This window comes from Pristiophorus japonicus, chromosome 3, assembly GCF_044704955.1.
Source record: "Pristiophorus japonicus isolate sPriJap1 chromosome 3, sPriJap1.hap1, whole genome shotgun sequence".
Classification (NCBI taxonomy): domain Eukaryota; kingdom Metazoa; phylum Chordata; class Chondrichthyes; family Pristiophoridae; genus Pristiophorus; species Pristiophorus japonicus.
In genome coordinates, this window is record NC_091979.1 from 160,715,650 (window position 1) to 160,733,499 (window position 17,850).

General features: G+C 43.1%; 1 protein-coding gene across 1 annotated transcript in view; it reads right to left on the reverse strand.

Moving 5' to 3' along the window:
* Window positions 1-17,850, reverse strand: part of LOC139259133 (diacylglycerol kinase beta) — an 805,220-nt gene that overhangs the window by 512,316 nt on the left and 275,054 nt on the right. The window contains exon 6 of the mRNA XM_070874836.1: window positions 13,617-13,787. Within this exon, the coding sequence (XP_070730937.1) occupies window positions 13,617-13,787 (171 nt within the window). The remainder of the gene's footprint in view (window positions 1-13,616; window positions 13,788-17,850) is intronic.

Below are 17,850 nucleotides of genomic sequence, written 5' to 3' on the forward strand. Positions count from 1 at the left end.
ACCAATCGATATGTCGGTTAAAATCCCCCATGATTACTGCCGTTCCTTTTTCACGTGCCTCCATTATTCCCGATTATTGTCTGCCCCACCGTGAAGTTATTATTTGGGGGCCTATAAACTACGCCCACCAGTGACTTTTTCCCCTTACTATCTCTAATCTCCACCCACAATGATTCAACATTTTGTTCATTAGAGCCAATATCGTCTCTCACAACTGCCTTGATATCATCCTTTATTAACAGAGCTACCCCACCTCCTTTCCCTTCTTGTCTATCTTTCCGAATTGTCAGATATCCCTGTATGTTTAATTCCCAGTCTTGGCCACCTTGCAACCACGTTTCAGTAATGGCCACCAAATCACACCCATTTGTAATGATTTGTGCCGTCAACTCATTTACTTTGTTTCGAATGCTGCGTGCGTTTAGGTAAAGTGTTTTAATCCTAGTTTTTAAACTATGATTTTTAGTTTTGACCCCTCCTGCAGCCCCTTTATATTCATACATATTGTCCCTTCCTATCACCTTGTGGTTTACGCTTACCCCAGTGCTACTCTGCTCTGTTGCCTTTGGGGATATGATTGAGAAGTTTGCAGATGATACTAAAATATCATCTGTGGTTTGATAGTGAAAAAAGCTGCGGACTGCAGGAAGATATCAATGTACTGGTCAGGTAGGCAGAACAGTGGCAAATGGAATTCAATCCGGATAAGTGTGAGGTAATGCATTTGGGGAGGTCTAACAAGGCAAGGGAATACATATTAAATGGTGCGACACTGAAAAGTTTGGAGCAACAAAGAGACCTTGGAGTGCAGGTCCACAGATCCCTGAAGGTAGCAGACCAGGTAGATAAGGTGGTTAAGAAGGCATATGGAATACTTGCATTTATTAATCGAGGCATAGAATACAAGAGCAAGAGGTTATGCTTGAACTGTATAAAACACAGGTTGGTTACAGCTGGAGTACTGTGCGCAGCTCTGGTCACCACATTACAGAAAGATGTGATTGCACTGGCAAGGGTGCAGAGGAGATTTACAAGAATGTTGCCTGGACTGGAGAATTTTGGCTATAAGGAAAGATTGGAGATGCTAGGTCTGTTTTCTTTGGGACAGAGAAGGCTGAGGGGAGACCTGATTGAGGTGTATAAAATTATGAGGGGCCTGGATAGAGTGGCTAGGAAGGACCTGTTTTCCTTGGCAGTGGGTCAACAACCAGGGGACATAGATTTAAAGTAATTGAGGGGAGGTTTAGAGGAGATATGAGGTAAATTGCTTCACTCAGAGGGTAGTGGGGGTCGGGAACTCACTGCCCGAAAGGGTGGTAGAGGCAGAAACCCTCCCCACATTTAAAAAATACTTCGACGTGCACTTAAAGTGCCGTAACCTACAGGGCTACGGACCAAGAGCTGGAAAGTGGGATTAGGTTGGATAGCTCTTGGTCGGCCGATGCGGACACGATGGGCCGAAATGGCCTCCTTCTATCTTGTAAATTTCTATGATTCTATGTTCATTGTGCCCCTTTAGTGGGTGTAATCCACATTGCAACTCTGGGAGCAGCTCTTCAGCCACTGGGAGAAGACGACTGAAGAGGATTCTTGCGATGATTTCCTCCTTCCAGATAAGAGAGATGAGGTCATGGATTCGCACCAAGAGTACTTCTCTGCCATGCTTTAGTAATTCGGTGGAAATTCCACCTGCTCCTGAGACTTGTTATTTTTCCAGTTATCGGATGGCCTTTTCATCCTCATGCTGGGCTGGGATTGTACAGAGGTAGTGATGGGTAGCATGTTATGGGATGGAGTCAAGGACACACACGTCAAAGACAGAGTCTTGGTTAAGGAGATCCTCGAAGTGCTCCTTCCAGTGGGCACTGACTGCCTCTCTGTCCTTGATGAGCATCTCTCCATTCTTGGCTCTCAGTGGAATAGAACCTTGAGTGCTTGGGCCATAGGTGGTCTTGACTGCGCTAATAAATCCACGCACGTCGTGATTGTCAGCTAGTTGCTGGATCTCCTGCGCCTTTTTCCACCATCTGTTCTTTAGGTCAGATGTTTTTGGTTGGACTTCAGGCGTCTGTAGATCTGCTTTCTTTTGCTCGAGTTGTGGTGTTGTTTCCAATTCAAAAATGCATTGCGTTTGCGGTTTATTAGCTCCTAGATCTCCTGGAACCAGTCTTGATGTTTTCTGGTAGAGTAACCAAGAGTCTCTTCACAGGTGCTAATTATGGTGGACTTGAGGGCAGACCAGGCACTATGGACACTTTGCGGCTCCAGTTCATTGGAGGTCGTCAAGTTGGCTGTGAGGCGTTGGCTGAGTAGAGCTTTCTTTGCAGGGTCTTTGAGTGTTTCAGCGTTGATTTTTCTGTTGCCCCGCCGTTTTGAGGCTACCTTGATGAAGATAACAGAGAGGATTAGATGGGGACAGTCCAGCAGTCGTCAGCTCCTGTCATGGCGTGAATGATGCGGATATCCTTGCGGTCACTCGTTTGGACGATGACATAATCTAGCAGATGCCAGTGCCTGGAGCAAGGGTGTTGCCAAGAGGCTTTGCACTTGTCTTTCTGAGGAAACAAGGTGTTACACTATTCAGTGTAAAGGGACTGAGTATTCATGTAGTCAGGGATACTGATCAGATGGTACTGTTGGTAGACTTATGTTTACAAGTTTGAAGATGGGTATTTGAACAGTTGATCAAGGATGAATATGTAGCAGTAACATTAGAGGCAGTGCCATATCCGTTTCCCTACAAGATGCAGCAGTTAATTAGATTTAGACCTTTACACATATAAGCCAGCAATCATGCCATGCCCCCAGATTGATCATGTATTTTTCCATCTCAGTAATGGCAGTGCCATATGCAGCAAACAATGGGGAATCTAAATTACTTTTCATTTAGACTGCAGTTTATACTACTTTGATTTAAATTAAAACAGTTTGAATTCAGGTTGAATCCAGCACAGTTGGGGTGGCCTTTTTAATTTGGTCTCACTCCAAGGTGATTGAATTTATACTGTATTTACACAATGGTCCATTGAACAAGGACATGGATTTTCAGAGTCTAGGCTTACAACATAAACAAATATTTTCACAAAGGCTACCAGATGGTGTGGGTGTTTGAAAAATTGGACCTCTTTCCTATATTTTACATTTGATGTGTTACTTTGGTCATTGTTAAGTACAAATAGGTACATAAAATTTGTATTATAAAATGTTTCTCTTACAAGTTATCCAAAGGATTACACTGAATAATAACAGCATTGCAGTAATCGTAGAATAGTAGATTAGTATAGCACAGAAGGAGGTCATTCAACCCATTGAGTGTGCCGGCTCTTTCAAAGAGCAATCCAGTTAGTTCCACTCCCCTGCTCTTTCCCCGTATCCCTGCAGTTTTTTCTCCAAGTATTTATCCAATTCCCTTTTGAATGCCACTATTGAATTTTTATCCACCCCCTATCGGGTAGTGAATTCCAAATCCTAAACACTCGTTGCGTAAAAAATGTTTTCCCACTGGTTCTTTTGCCAATTACCTTAAATCTGTGCTCTCTCGTTATCGACGCTTCAGCCATTGGAAACAGTTTGTCTTTACTTACTCTATCTCAACCCTTCATGATTTTAAACACCTCTACCAAATCTCCTCTTAGCCTTACACAAAAGCAAAATACTGTGGATGCAGGTCAGGCAGCATCTGTGGAGAGTGAAACAGAGTTAACATTTCAGGTTGATGAGCTTTCATCAGAACCATCGCCTTCTCTGCTTTAACAACCCCAGTTTCTCCAGTCTATCCACATAACTAATTCCTCATCCCTGAAACCACTCTTCTGTACCCTCTCCAAAACCTTCATGTCCTTCCTGAAGTGGGGTGTCCAGAACTAGTGTTTTACATTGGTTTACCATAACTTTCTGGTTTTTGTACACTATGGGGCCGAAATTGCCCCTTTCTTTAAGAGCTGCAGCTGCCTCATCGGTAAGGACTCACCGCTCAGTCGGCGTGGAGGGGCTTACATTTTAAAAATTGCCCTACTAGATATTCCTGGCGGAGAACGTCTCTGCTCCATCCCTGTAGCCACCCTGCTGACCAACGGTGACCACCTTTCTGCCCCGCGTGGTAAGTTGCACCGCAGGAGCGGATTGGATGCTGCTCAATGACCCTGACGGGAATATTCTTGTGGCTGGGCGGCACAGCTGCCCTTAAAGGGGAGGGCTCACTGCCGCGGCCGCCATTTTATTTTAATGGTCGGCTGACTGCCAGGTTGGCCCGACAATGGTGGCCACAGGTCGGCCAGGCCGCCAACAGCAAGCACGGCACCCACTCTTGGGTACCAGGCCACTGGCCTGGCCGAAACCCTGCCTGGTGGCCCAATGTTTGTCACAGTGGCTACAGAGTTCGCAGCGGCCCTCCCCTTTAACTGAAGGGGAAGGACGTTGTGACGCGTCAGCGCGATGTAGCATGTCCAATCCATCCGCACTTCTGCCCCGATGATGACACCACTTCCAACTCGGTCCAAAAAAAACTAAGACCTGAATTTCTCTGGATTATCCGCCCCATGCGGGCGGAAGGCAATTTCGGACTGAGAGCAATTTCGGCCTCTATGTCTCGATTTACAAAGCCCAGGTTGCCATATGCTTTATTAACACTTTGTTACCCTGTCCTGCCACCCTCAAAGATTTGTGCACAAACACCCCCAGGTCTTTCTATTCTTGCACCCCCTTTAAAATTGTATCATTTAGCTTGTGTTGTCACTCTTCACTCTTCCATCAAACTGCATCACCTCTCACTTTTCTGCGTTAAATTTCATCTGCCACATGTCCGCCCATTTCACCAGCCTGTCCATGCCCTCTTGAAGTCTATTACTATCTTCTTCACTGATCACTACAATTCCAAGTTTTGTGTCATCTGCAAATTTTGAAATTGTGCCCTGTAATCCCAAGTCCAAGTAATTAATATACATCAAAAACAGCAGGGATCCTAGTACTGAACTACTGTATATCGTCCTCCAGTCCAAAAAAAAACAGCCATTCACCACATCGCTCTGATTTCAGACAATTTTGTATCCATGCTGCTATTGCCCACTTTTAATCATATGGGCTTCAATTTTACTAACAAGCCATAGGGCTGGATTTTCAGGTTTTTGCGATTTCGCCCGTTCCCGGGCACAAATCGCGGTGAAATCAAAATTTTAGCGCTGGGTTAACGTTAGAGAGCACAACTCTCGCTGAATGAAAGTTCATGATGGGCGTTAGTGCTAACTCGTGTTGCACCATAGAATGTGTGTGCCGGAGCTGAAAGATCCGACCGGGAAACAAAATTGCCCATTCTGCGCATGCGCGATTTTTTTTTTAACCGTGCTTCTGGTCTGTTGTCCGATCGCAAACACTAATGCAGAGCGCTACCGCCGCGCTTATGCGCAGTAAACCCGGGGCTGAATCAGCCATTTTATTATTCAATTTTCATGATGGAGGAGGAGGACAGCATGCGCGAAGATTCACACAGGAGGCTAACGAAGTTCTTGTGAGGGCTGTGGAGGAGATGGCAGGAACTCACAGGATGGGTGGATCGAGACTCCTGCCAATGATTTTTAACAGGCTCTGGAGAGAGATAGCTGAGGAGGTCTCTGCCTCAGATACAGTAATAATGACTGCAACACAGTGCCGTAATAAGTTTACCGATCTTTCGAGGGTCGTTAGTGAGTACAATTTTTATTGATGCACTCCTTTATTATTTAAGTTGTAAATCTGACACACTATTCATTCTCATGCTGTTGCTGTCTCTGAGCATTCTGTGGGTTGCCTCCTAAAATGCATGACAAATAGGTAGGCTTAGTGTGGCACCTTACTTGCCATAAATGATCTTTACACATTATTAAAATTTCTTTGAGATTTCATAAGCTGTTTCCACACCTTGATGTCCGCCTGATGAATCACATGCAACTTCCAAGGCCATGAAGCAGAGGACTGTATTACATTCAGACAGTATGGTATACGTGCTTTGGTGGCTATGTGTGTGTGCCACAAGAGCAGATGGACTCTCTGGTAATCATTCTCATTTCAATCTTTGCAGGCAAAAAAGTCCCATAACCGCCGTGAACAGGTGAGAACAGGTGGCGGTCTGCCTCAGACCCTGCCACTTACAGACCTAGAGGAGTGAGTGGCAGGCCTCATTGGCATCTCAGGTCGGGCAGCCGGTGGTAAAAGACCGTGAGGCAGGGGTGTTGGTTATGTTGTTGTTGTTGTTGTAGCATAATCACAGTTTAATCACAATTTGTTATTTTATTAAAGTTTCAACATTTTCAAATTACACTCACAAAGTTATAAAATTTTACAATGGCTTTTTCATCTTAACCATTCCTGAGTAGTGTCTCATTTGCAGAATAAGAGGGGGAATAGACAACAATGTGGGATAGAATGGCCAGGCAGTGGTCAAACGTGCCGTTCACTCTTTGAGCAAAGCGTTCAATTATGAGCTGCTGAAGTAAGGCTTTTGCAGCGGCAAAATTTCCACGATGCCTCCCCTGTGGTTGTGGTGGGGGTGGTGGTGGCATGGGTTCCTCGCCAGGCTCCTTTTCCTCGTCCTCCTGCTCATCCTCCTCCTCCTCCCCTCTCTCCTGTAAACCCCACAGGCAAATCATGTCCCCTCATGATGGCTAAGTTGTGTAGCATGCAGCACACCAGAGTGAGCTCAAAGACCTGCTGAGGGAAGTATTGCAGGCAGCCTCCAGAGTGGTCCAGGCATCGTAAGTGCTGCTTTAGCGCTCCAATTGTCTGTTCAACGATGTTGCATGTGGCTGCATGGCTCTCATTATAGAGATGCTTGGTTTCTGTGAGGGTTCGGAAGGGGGTGCCATGAGCCAGGTGACGAGGCCATAACCTTTGTCCCCAAGAATCCAGCTCTGCCCTTGTGGTCGAAGTTCAACCTGCCATCAGCGGCAGATCAGGGCCATAAAAGGAGCGGCGAGCGTCGGCCATGGGCAGCGTGGCAGCGTATCACTGCAAGGTACAGCGTGAGCTGGTGCAGGAGGGCGACGGCAGCGAAGAGGGACATCATCAAGGTCCAGGTCATGATTGGAGCGTGAGCAGCTACAGCAGGAGTGGCGAGGTCGGGGCGAAGAAGCAGCAAGAGATTGTAGAGGGACGTGATCGTGGCCCAGGAAAGGCGCATGTTCGGGGCCAGAAGAGGCGAGGGCCCAGGGACAGCACGGGCCAGCCCACACTGCGATATGTGTGCGCACTAGGTCCATGCAGCAGAGCAGGTCTTCAGTCACCTTCGGTAATCCTTGCCACTGGACCAAGACCTAGCTCTTTCAAGCCCGTGTGGTGACTGGTGTACAACGGCCACCACACATTAAAAAAATCCACGCACAGGCATCTTCCACCCTATATTATGTTCAGGACCTGGAATATTAGGTCCTTCATTGAAACACCCGTGAACTCATCCTTTTTTGGCGTGGAAGCAAGTCATCCTCGTTTCGAGGGACTGACTGTGATGATGATGTGGTTGAAACTGGAACAGGCTTGGGACAGTGCTCTCAACGCAAGATAAAAGCATCATGGATGCTCCCTAGATATTGGGCATTGACTGCCATGATGCGCTGAGTATGGTCACAGACGATCTGTATATTCATAGAGTGGAATCCCTTTCGGTAAACCTCTGGATTATGTAAAGGTGTTCGCTGGGTGATGTACGTACAGTTAAGAGCACCCTGAACCTTGGGGAAGCCAGCAAATCGTCCAAGACCTACAGCCCTCTCATTTTAGGCCTCCTTGGTCATTGGGAAGTTTATGAAGTCCATCCTGAGTGCCTACAGTGCAGTTGTCACCTGGTGAAAGCAGCAATGTGTTGTGTGCTGCAAGATGGAGCATATGCCCCCTGCTAATGCCTGAAAGGAGCCGGAGGCATAGAAGACAAGTGCCGCAGCCACCATCAACTCAATGGGCAGTGCAGTCCTGATGCCGCTGGTAGGATGTAGGTCTGCCTGTATGAGCTGGCAATTCTCTGTCAGCACGGAGTGTAGGGATAAATGGTTCATTCTCAGGTTGGCAATCAGTAATCAGTGGGGTGCTACAGGGATCAGTGCTGGGACACCAACTATTTACAATCAATATTAACGACTTGGAGGAAGGGACTGAGTGTAACGTAGCCAAGTTTCGGAGGAGACACAAAATCTGGAAAAGGACATAGACAGGCTAAGTGAGTGGGAAAAAATTTGGCAGATGGAGTATAATGTTGGATAGTGTGATATCATGCACTTTGACAGAAAAAAATCAAAGACCAAGTTATTATTTAAATGGAGAAAGATTGCAAAATGCTGCAGTATAGTGGGACCGGGGGGTACGTGCATGAAACACAAAAGGTTAGCATGCAGGTACAGCAAGTGATCAGGAAGGCCAAAGGAATCTTGACCTTTATTGCAAAGGGGATGGAGTATAAAAGCAGGAAAGTCTTGCTACAGTTGTACAGGGTATTGGTGAGGCCACACCTGGAATACTGCGTGCAGTTTTGGTTTCCATATTTACGAAAGGATATATTTGCTTTGGAGGCAGTTCAGAGAAGGTTCAGTAGGTTGATTCCGGAGATGAGGGGGTTGACTTATGAGGAAAGGTTGAGTAGGTTGGGCCTCTACTCATTGAAATTCAGAAGAATGAGAGGTGATCTTATCGAAACGTATAAGATTATGAGGGGGCTTGACTAGGTGGATGCAGAGAGGACGTTTCCACTGATAAGGGAGACTAGAACTAGAGGGCATGATCTTAGAATAAGGGGCTGCCCATTTAAAACTGAGATGAGGAGACATTTCTTCTCTGAGGTTTGTGGATCTGTGGAATTTGCTACCTCAGAGAGCTGTGGAAGCTGTGACATTGAATAAATTTAAGACAGAAAAAGAGTTTCTTAAACGATAAGGGAATCAGGGGTTTATGGGGAACGGGCAGGGAAGTGAACCTGAGTCCATGATCGGATCAGCCATGATCGTATTAAATGGCGGAATAGGCTCGAGAGGCCATATGAACTTCTCCTGCTCCTATTTCTTATGTTATGTTCTTTTCGGAAGCGCAGCCTTCTAATGCATTGTGCCTCAGAGAGCTGCAGGTATGAGTGATGTTCCCTATAAAGTCATTGGGGATAAGGTCTCCTTCCCATACGTCTGCGATCTCTTCGATTATGTTCAAAATAATCAATAAGCCTTCTTGCAGATCAATGCCATATAAATATAGCAGCCAGGAATAATGGCTGACATAGTATAGCCCCCATCTTTTAAAATGTCCTTAAAAACGAATTATAAACTGACATAAAACTTCACTATGAAAAACGCAGCCTTCTTCTCCACTTTCAAGATAGTGCCGTTATCGCCGAGTGTGCCCTGGGTCCGATTACTTTTTGCTGGCGGGTTCCCGGGCGGACACTAAACCAGGTGATATGGCTGAAAGTTCCACCCAGGGCGCTAGCACTGTGTTGCATGCCGATTGATGTCATCGAAATGGTGAAAACATCAGGCAGGCGGTAAGTTTTAGCACCGCCGCAAAACCACTGCTGAAAGTTTCGTCTGGGTGCAAAATGTTGTGCGCCTTGTTTCACGGCAAAAAAAAATGTTTTTGCGCCCCACCCAGGCACTAAACAGGGAGCAAATTAGCCTAAAATCCAGCCCAACATATGGTACTTTATCGAACACCTTTTGAAAGTCCATATACACAATATCAACTGCACTGCCCTCATCCACCCTCTCTGTTACCTTATCAAAAAATTCAATCAAGTTAGTCAAACACAATTTGCCTTGAATAAATCCGTGCTGGCTCTTCTTTATTAGTCCACGCTTGTCCAAGTAGCTGTTAATTTTCTCCCAGTCAATAAAATGTTCAGAATTAGTGCCTGGTTGTAATATCAATTCTTGTACAATAACACCAAATTTATTTTGGAAAGCTGGTCTTTGATAGCATAAATGTAAATGGGTGAATAAAATTATTTTATCAATGGTAAATCACTGCTCAATCGTCTTGGACATACTGTTGATATCATCAGGTCATCAATGAACACCAAAGCGTTGCTTTCCTCTGAAAACAACTAGAGACTGAATGTGTTAAAATAATCCTCATGGCTGATTTAGAGGGCTGGCTTCAAAACCTTTACAGCAGTTACTTAGTGAAATGATCTGTAAGGGAATTAGGAGTTCATATATTGTAATGCCTGTCTGACAGCAAAATATATGAACCTCAACTTTGCAATGGAGCAGAATTGATCACTGAGCTGGTCAGTGACTTTTTTTCTATTTAAGTATTCATAATTAGCTTGATCCTGCCAAATTTGATTAGTCCAGGAAGAGTAATCTTTTCTGAACTACTCCAGCCAGTAGACTGGATGAAAGACAATTCATCCAAATGGATTTGGATGAGGTGAATCCAGACTGATTTGGACATTTCATGACTTGACCAATCAAGATCAATTTAGAGGACCAACATAAGCTTACTAATGCATGCAAGTACAATACCATGTATGTTTGTTTCAAAAGAGTAAAACACATGTTGCAGCACAAAAATTCAAATTACCCAAACAAATAGCGACAGCAGTGTGAATAAACCCAATTCTAAAGCTTAGTTTTGGCATTTTAGACTTATTCAACTTAGCTTATCTCTGCAAAAAGGGCCAATTTTATAATTGTTTCTAGCTGGGAATTGCAAGCTCATCAACTTCTCAATCAGTGAATTAATTCAGGCTGGATTCAATTTTAAGTGAGCTCAATAAAGGGAACCTTCAGAAAAGTATATCATTTCTGTTATTGTGTAGTTTAATGAGGTGATTTCAAAATCCTCATCCATTTACGAATCCCTTCATGGACTTGTTCCAGAAATCTCCTCCAGGTGTACATCCTAATTGTATCCTGTGCGCACCTAGAATTGGCCTATTGTGCATCCCTCTCTTTTCATCCTATTAGCATGAGCTCAGTCTTCAGTTATCATACCATAGCGATTTAGAATTCTCTTCAACACCTCTTCTTTGTTACATCTCTATTACACCTTCAAGTGTATTTATCAAAACTTATAGCTTTGGCCACATCTTCAGCTACTACCATTTCCTGGAGTATATTAAGGGTGGTTTTCTAGACCAATATGTCGAGGAATCAACCAGAGGGCTGGCCATACTAGACTAGGTATTGTGTAATGAGAAAGGACTAATTAGCAATCTTGTTGTGCGAGGCCCCTTGGGGAAGAGTGACCATAATATGGTAGAATTCTTTATTAAGATGGAGAGTGACACAGTTAATTCAGAGACTAGGAACCTTAACTTAAGGAAAGGTAACTTCGATGGTATGAAATGTGAATTGGCTAGAATAGACTGGCGAATTATACTTAAAGGGTTGACTGTGGATAGGCAATGGGAGACATTTAAAGATCACATGGATGAACTTCAACAATTGTACATTCCTGTCTGGAGTAAAAATAAAACAGGGAAGGTGGCTCAACCGTGGCTAACAAGGGAAATTAAGGATAGTGTTATATCCAAGGAAGAGGCATATAAATTGGCCAGAAAAAGCAGCAAACCTGAGGACTGGGAGAAATTTAGAATTCAGCAGAGGAGGACAAAGGGTTTAATTAGGAGGGGGAAAATAGATTACGAGAGGAAGCTTGCAGGGAACATAAAAACTGACTGCAAAAGCTTCTACGGATATGTGAAGAGAAAAAGATTAGTGAAGACAAACGTCGGTCCCTTGCAGTCAGAGTCAGGTAAATTTATAATGGGGAACAAAGAAATGGCAGACCAATTGAACAAATACTTTGGTTCTGTCTTCACGAAGGAAGATACGAGGGGACCGAGGATCTAGCAAGAAGAAGGAACTGAAGGAAATCCTTATTAGTCAGGAAAGTGTGTTAAGGAAATTGATGGGATTGAAGGCTGATAAATACCCGGGGCCTGATAGTCTGCATCCCAGAGTACTTAAGGAAGTGGCCCTAGAAATAGTGGATGCATTGGTGATCATTTTCCAACAGTCTATCGACTCTGGATCAGTTCTTATGGACTGGAGGTGAGCTAATGTAACCACACTTTTTAAAAAAGGAGGGAGAAAGAAAGCAGGTAATTATAGACCGGTTAGCCTGACATCGGTAGTGGGGGAAATGTTGGAATCAATTACTAAAGATAAAATAACAGCACATTTGGAAAGCAGTGACAGGATCGGTCCAAGTCGGCATGGATTTATGAAAGGGAAATCATGCTTGACAAAACTTTGAGAATTTTTTGAGGATGTAACGAGTAGAATAGACAAGGGAGAACCAGTGGATGTGGTGTATTTGGACTTTCAAAAGGCTTTTGACAAGGTCCCACACAAGAGATTGGTGTGCAAAATTAAAGCACGTGGTATTGGGGGTAATGTATTGATGTGGAGAGAGAACTAGTTGACAGACAGGAAGCAGAGAGTCAGAATAAACGGTTCCTTTTCAGAATGGCAGGCAGTGACTAGTGGGGTGCCGCAGGGCTCAGTGCTGGGACCCCAGCCATTTAAAATGTACATCAATGATTTAGATGAAGGAATTGAGACTAAGCTGTGAGGAGAATGCTAAGAGGCTGCAGGATGACTTGGACAGGTTAGGTGAGTGGGCAAATGCATGGCAGATGCAGTATAATGTGAATAAATGTGAGGTTATCCACTTTGGCGGCAAAAACATAAAGGCAGATTATTATCTGAATGGCGGCAGATTAGGAAAAAGGGAGGCGCAACGAGACCTGGGTGTCATGATTCATCAGTCATTGAAAGTTGGCATGCAGGTACAGCAGGCGATGAAGGCGGAAAATGGCATGTTGGCCTTCATAGCAAGGGGATTTCAGTAAAGGAGCAGGGAGATCTTACTGCAGTTGTACAGGGCCTTGGTGAGGCCTCACCTGGAATATTGTGTTCAGTTTTGGTTTCCTAATCTGAGGAAGGACGTTCTTGCTATTGACGGAGTGCAGCAATAGTTCACCAGACTGATTCCCGGGATGGCAGGACTGACATATGAGGAGAGACTGGATTGACTGGGCCTGTATTCACTGGAGTTTAGAATGAGAGGGGATCTCATAGAAACATATAAAATTCTGACGGGACTGGACAGGATAGATGCAGGAAGATTGTTCCCGATATTGGGGAAGTCCAGAACCAGGGGTCATAGTCGAAGGATAAGGGGTAAGCCATTTAGGACCGAGATGAGGAGAAACTTCTTCACTCAGAGAATTGTGAACCTGTGGAATTCTCTACAGCAGAGAGTTGTTGATGCCAGTTTGTTAGATATATTCAAGAGGGAATTCGATATGGCCCTTAGGGCTAAAGGGATCAAGGGGTATGGAGAGAAAGCAGGAAAGGGGTACTGAGGTGAATGATCAGCCATGATCTTATTGAATGGTGGTGCAGGCTCGAAGGGCCAAATGGCCTACTCCTGTCCCTATTTTCTATGTTTCTATGTAACTACTACACTTAACGCATCTCGCATTTTCTGCTCTGTGTCCAATGCTTCCATATGAAGTCCTTTGGGACAATTTGCTTCATTTAAGCTGCAATATAGATGCAACTTGTGGAAAATTATCACTCTGTTCTTCCCAGAATGAAATCATAATATTATATCTGTTCAATTGTTTGATTTAGTCAAACCCACAGTCGTTAACTTACATTCCAGCTTATCTTCAGCTCGTCCTCGCTCCAACAGTGACAGATAACAGACAATATCCTTTAGATAGACCACTTGTGGCATCTGCGACTGTAGCATGCGAGATGGTGTCTTCAGAGGGCTGTGACTCTTCCGTAGTGCTAAACTCATCTTCTTGTCTAAACTTTTTGTACCTGTGAAACATAAGGACGGAATTAATCTTCATTGTATGAAATGTAGTGAGATAGTTACACATGGATAGGATTTGATAGGCTGGGCAGTCTCTTGTGATTATCATATGTTGATTAAATGTGCATTTAGCCATGTATGTAGCTTCTATGACATTTGCCATGTCTGTATAAGAGTATTTAAAAATTATTCTGTGTGTTTTCAGACCTGATTACTTGCTGTGGCAGTGTCAAGCAGGAATGGAATCCCAATACATGAAAGTGTTGAGATAAACCACATATCCATAATCCCCTAGTCCAACAAGGAATAAGACAACATAGACCAACAGCTCCTTAAACACCAGGGATGTAGAAGTCATAGATGCGTACTAACTAGACCAAGAGACTGGATGTCATTGATGCATACACCTCGACACACAGAAAACCATAGAATGGTTACAGCACAGAAGACGGCCATTCAGCCTGTCCCGACTCTCAGCTAGTTCCACTCCCCTGCCCTTTCCTCGTAGCCCGGCAAATCTTTTCCTTCAGATACTTATCTAACACCCTTTTGAAAGATGATCGAGTCTGTCTCCGCCACCCTTTCAGCCAGTTCATTCCAGAACCCAACCATTTGTTGCGTAAAAAATGTTTTCCTTACACAGATTTTGGTTCTTTTGCCAATCATCTTAAATCTGTGTCCTCTGGTTCTCGACCATTCTGCCAATGGGAACAGTTTCTCTCTATCTACTCTGTCCAGACCCTGCATGATTTTGAGCACATGTATCAAATCTCTCCTCAATCTTCTCTGCTCCAAGGAGAACAACCCCAGCTTCTCCAGTCTATCAACGTAACTTAAGTCCCTTATTCCTGGAATCATTCTCGTAAATCTTTTCTGCCCCTTCTCTAAGGTCTTCACATTCTTCCTAAAGTGTGGTGCCCAGTATTGGTCACAGTACTCCAGTTAGGGCCGAACCAGATCATCACCGATATAAACTTCAATGAACACAGGTATAATGGCTGATGACACTAGAAGTTTGGTGGTATGGGTACACTCCTCCTTCAACCAACAACACCAAAAACATTTGCTATTTGGCGTCCCGTGGTGGGTGCAAATTGGCTGCTGTGCTTGCCTGCATACAACAGTGACTGCATTTCAGAATATATCTCATTTTGGATGTCCTGAGGCTATTATAAGGCACTCTCCAAATGTTGGTTCTTTCTTTATGCAAACTAGTTTTGTTTTGCATTGACAGTTTGCCCATTGCCATTTTCTAAAAGAGTAAACCATGCTGAATGTAAAAGTATAAAACATTTCATCTGGACATTTTTATTTTTAAAGTCATCCGAAATGATTTTCCCCAAAAGTTAGAGTTTGCAAACAACTATAAATGACCACTCTTAAATACTCCAGAAACTGGTTCAATAAGCTGACTTTCCTCAGTCCCTGGTACCACACAGGCAGGGCTCCATCGTTGCCGTGCAGTTTCTGGTCCTGTTTGAGCTTGTACTTCGGTGTTTTTTTTAATCTTCTTTTAAATAAATTTGGTTCAAACAGTATCACAGAATTCTCCACTGATGTTGAAGATTGGCGAACACCTTGAAACACCTTGAAACATGCTACCATTTCCTCAACTGAACATGAGTATACATAATTAACACTAAATATGTATTATTTAGCTCATTCTTTATTCCCTTAAAACCCTAACCTGTAGATCAAAGGACATTATTCAAATATACTATAATTATTTCACATTCTTGATACCTGTAGTTAATTTTTCTGGTAAATATATATTTTTAGCCTTCAGGTGTTATTTCTTCTACTGATGCTGAAGAAATTGTGTCGAGAGTTCCTTGTACTTTGTTATAATCCCATTAACTGGCTGCATGATAGAATGTCAAATAATATGTTTGTGCTGCAAGATCGCTAGTATCGCCAGACTATTACTTCATTTTTCCCCCTTTGTTGTTCCTTGGCATCTGTGTTATTAATCAAAATAATATATTTTATTCTAAATTAGCACAAAAGTAGGGATGTAATGCGTTTTAATGTAGTTAGGGACTGTTAAATTAAACAATAAGCAAAAGGGGAGGACTGTATTAAAAAAAGTAAAAATGTAGCTAAAATTAAAAAAAGATGGCAACTGGATTGTTAAATTAAGATCCTATAGTACCATAGGATCTTAAACTGAGACCATGTTATTGGTTCAGGTCGATATTAAAAGAATCATTCAAAGTTCAACACCTCCAACAATGCAGCACCTCATCAGCACTGCACTGAGTTGTCAATTTCGGTGAATTATGGGAAGATTGAGACACAATTCTTCATTTTGCTGAATTAAATGCTTATATGTCCAGTTTGCAACTTAAATAGCATCGTGGTCTCAAGTCACTAAAAAAGGAGTTAATTCTAATTAGATCATAATATCTTTCAAAAAGGCCTGAGATTTAGCAGGATAAAGGAGGAAGAAAAACCAGGTATTTCTTAATATCTGCTGATAATCTTTCAGGAAGCAGTATATGTTTTACATCTTCACGTTATGAGGACAGACTGGAGAGACTTGGGCTTCTCAGGCTGGAAAGAAGGCACCCGAGAGGTGATCTTATAAAAGTTTATAGAAATACAGAAATTTACAGCGCAATAGTAATAGTAATATGAAAAAAATTGCCCTGCAATAATATATTTGATTGTGATAGGAATAGGACAAGGGGAAACAGGTTCATTAAATGTTGGGAGTAGTACAAGGACACACAGGTTCAAATGAGTAAAATGTAATGAGGTGTAGCCAGGGATTGAACAGGGGGAGGATAGAACTGTAGGGTCTTTCTGGATTAACGAATTATGATGGAATTACAATTATGATGGAATTATAACAGTTTAAATGGCCCTCCTCATTGACAGCATCTTTTGAATATGTTGCAGATAAAAAACATGAGAGAGAAGGCATTGTGGGTGGAGAGCTGCAATCAAATAATTCTCGGTTAGCTCAAGTACATAACCTAGGCTTATAACTGAGTGAAATACTAAGCAAGTGCTGCATTATTGGAAGTGCTTGGCTTCACATGGATGTTTAGGTCAAAATTTGACACTATTTGATAATGATCATGGAGTTCTCTCAGATGTTCTGACTAATATTCTTCCTTCGATCATCACCACCAATAAATTAATCTCTGCTGTGAGACCTTATTGTGTGCAAAATGATTGCACTGTTTACTCACAGAACAGTAATTGCACTTCGAAGTAATTCATGACACCTGCAGTGACTGGAAGCACTTCTGAGAAATGTGATCAGGTGCTATCCCAATGCAAGGTCTTCCTTCTGCATGCATCACAACATGAGATGACAATGGCCCAGATTTTGCTGGAATGCGGCAGGTCATGTCACGAGTTGCACTTTTCCCCACACATTTCAGTTCGAATTATTTTCGCACCACAAATTGCTGAAGTCATTACGACGCAGCAAGGTCAACAGGGCACCTAGAACTTTGTTGAATGACAGGACCAACAGTTCAGTGAAATTTAAGGATGGAGAAAAAAACCAAGTGAACGGCGGAAAAGGAGGGGTGAATTACAGTCAGATTAGATACAGAGAGGGTAAGAAAGATTCAATTAAGATAGAGAGAGAGTCAAAAAGGAAAAATAAGAAAAAAATGTAAAAAAGAATCAAAATTAAAAAACCTGGGAACAATTTACAACCTGTATGATTGAGACTCCACAGTTTCAATTGTTCATGTTCTGGGAATCCAAGGTTGAGTGACACATCAGGACCATAAATCATTCTAGTAACAGGGTCCCCAGCCGTAAAACAGCAGTCCTAACTTTCTGCAGTGAGTTTAATTTGTATGTACAGCACAAATCCAGAAATTTCTTTGACAGTTACGAGGAGATTGACGATGAGCTCCTGTTTTTGCGAGACTAATGGCAGAGCAAGTTGTTATATATGTAAACTTGTATTGACTCTGTACAGCCACCAGAGGGCTCATCCCCTAGAGTCCCAAGGGATCCCATAATCCCTTGGGAGCACAGGTATTTAAGAAGGCTTCACAGGTTGGAGAGGCACTCTGGAGATCTACAATAAAAAACTAAGGC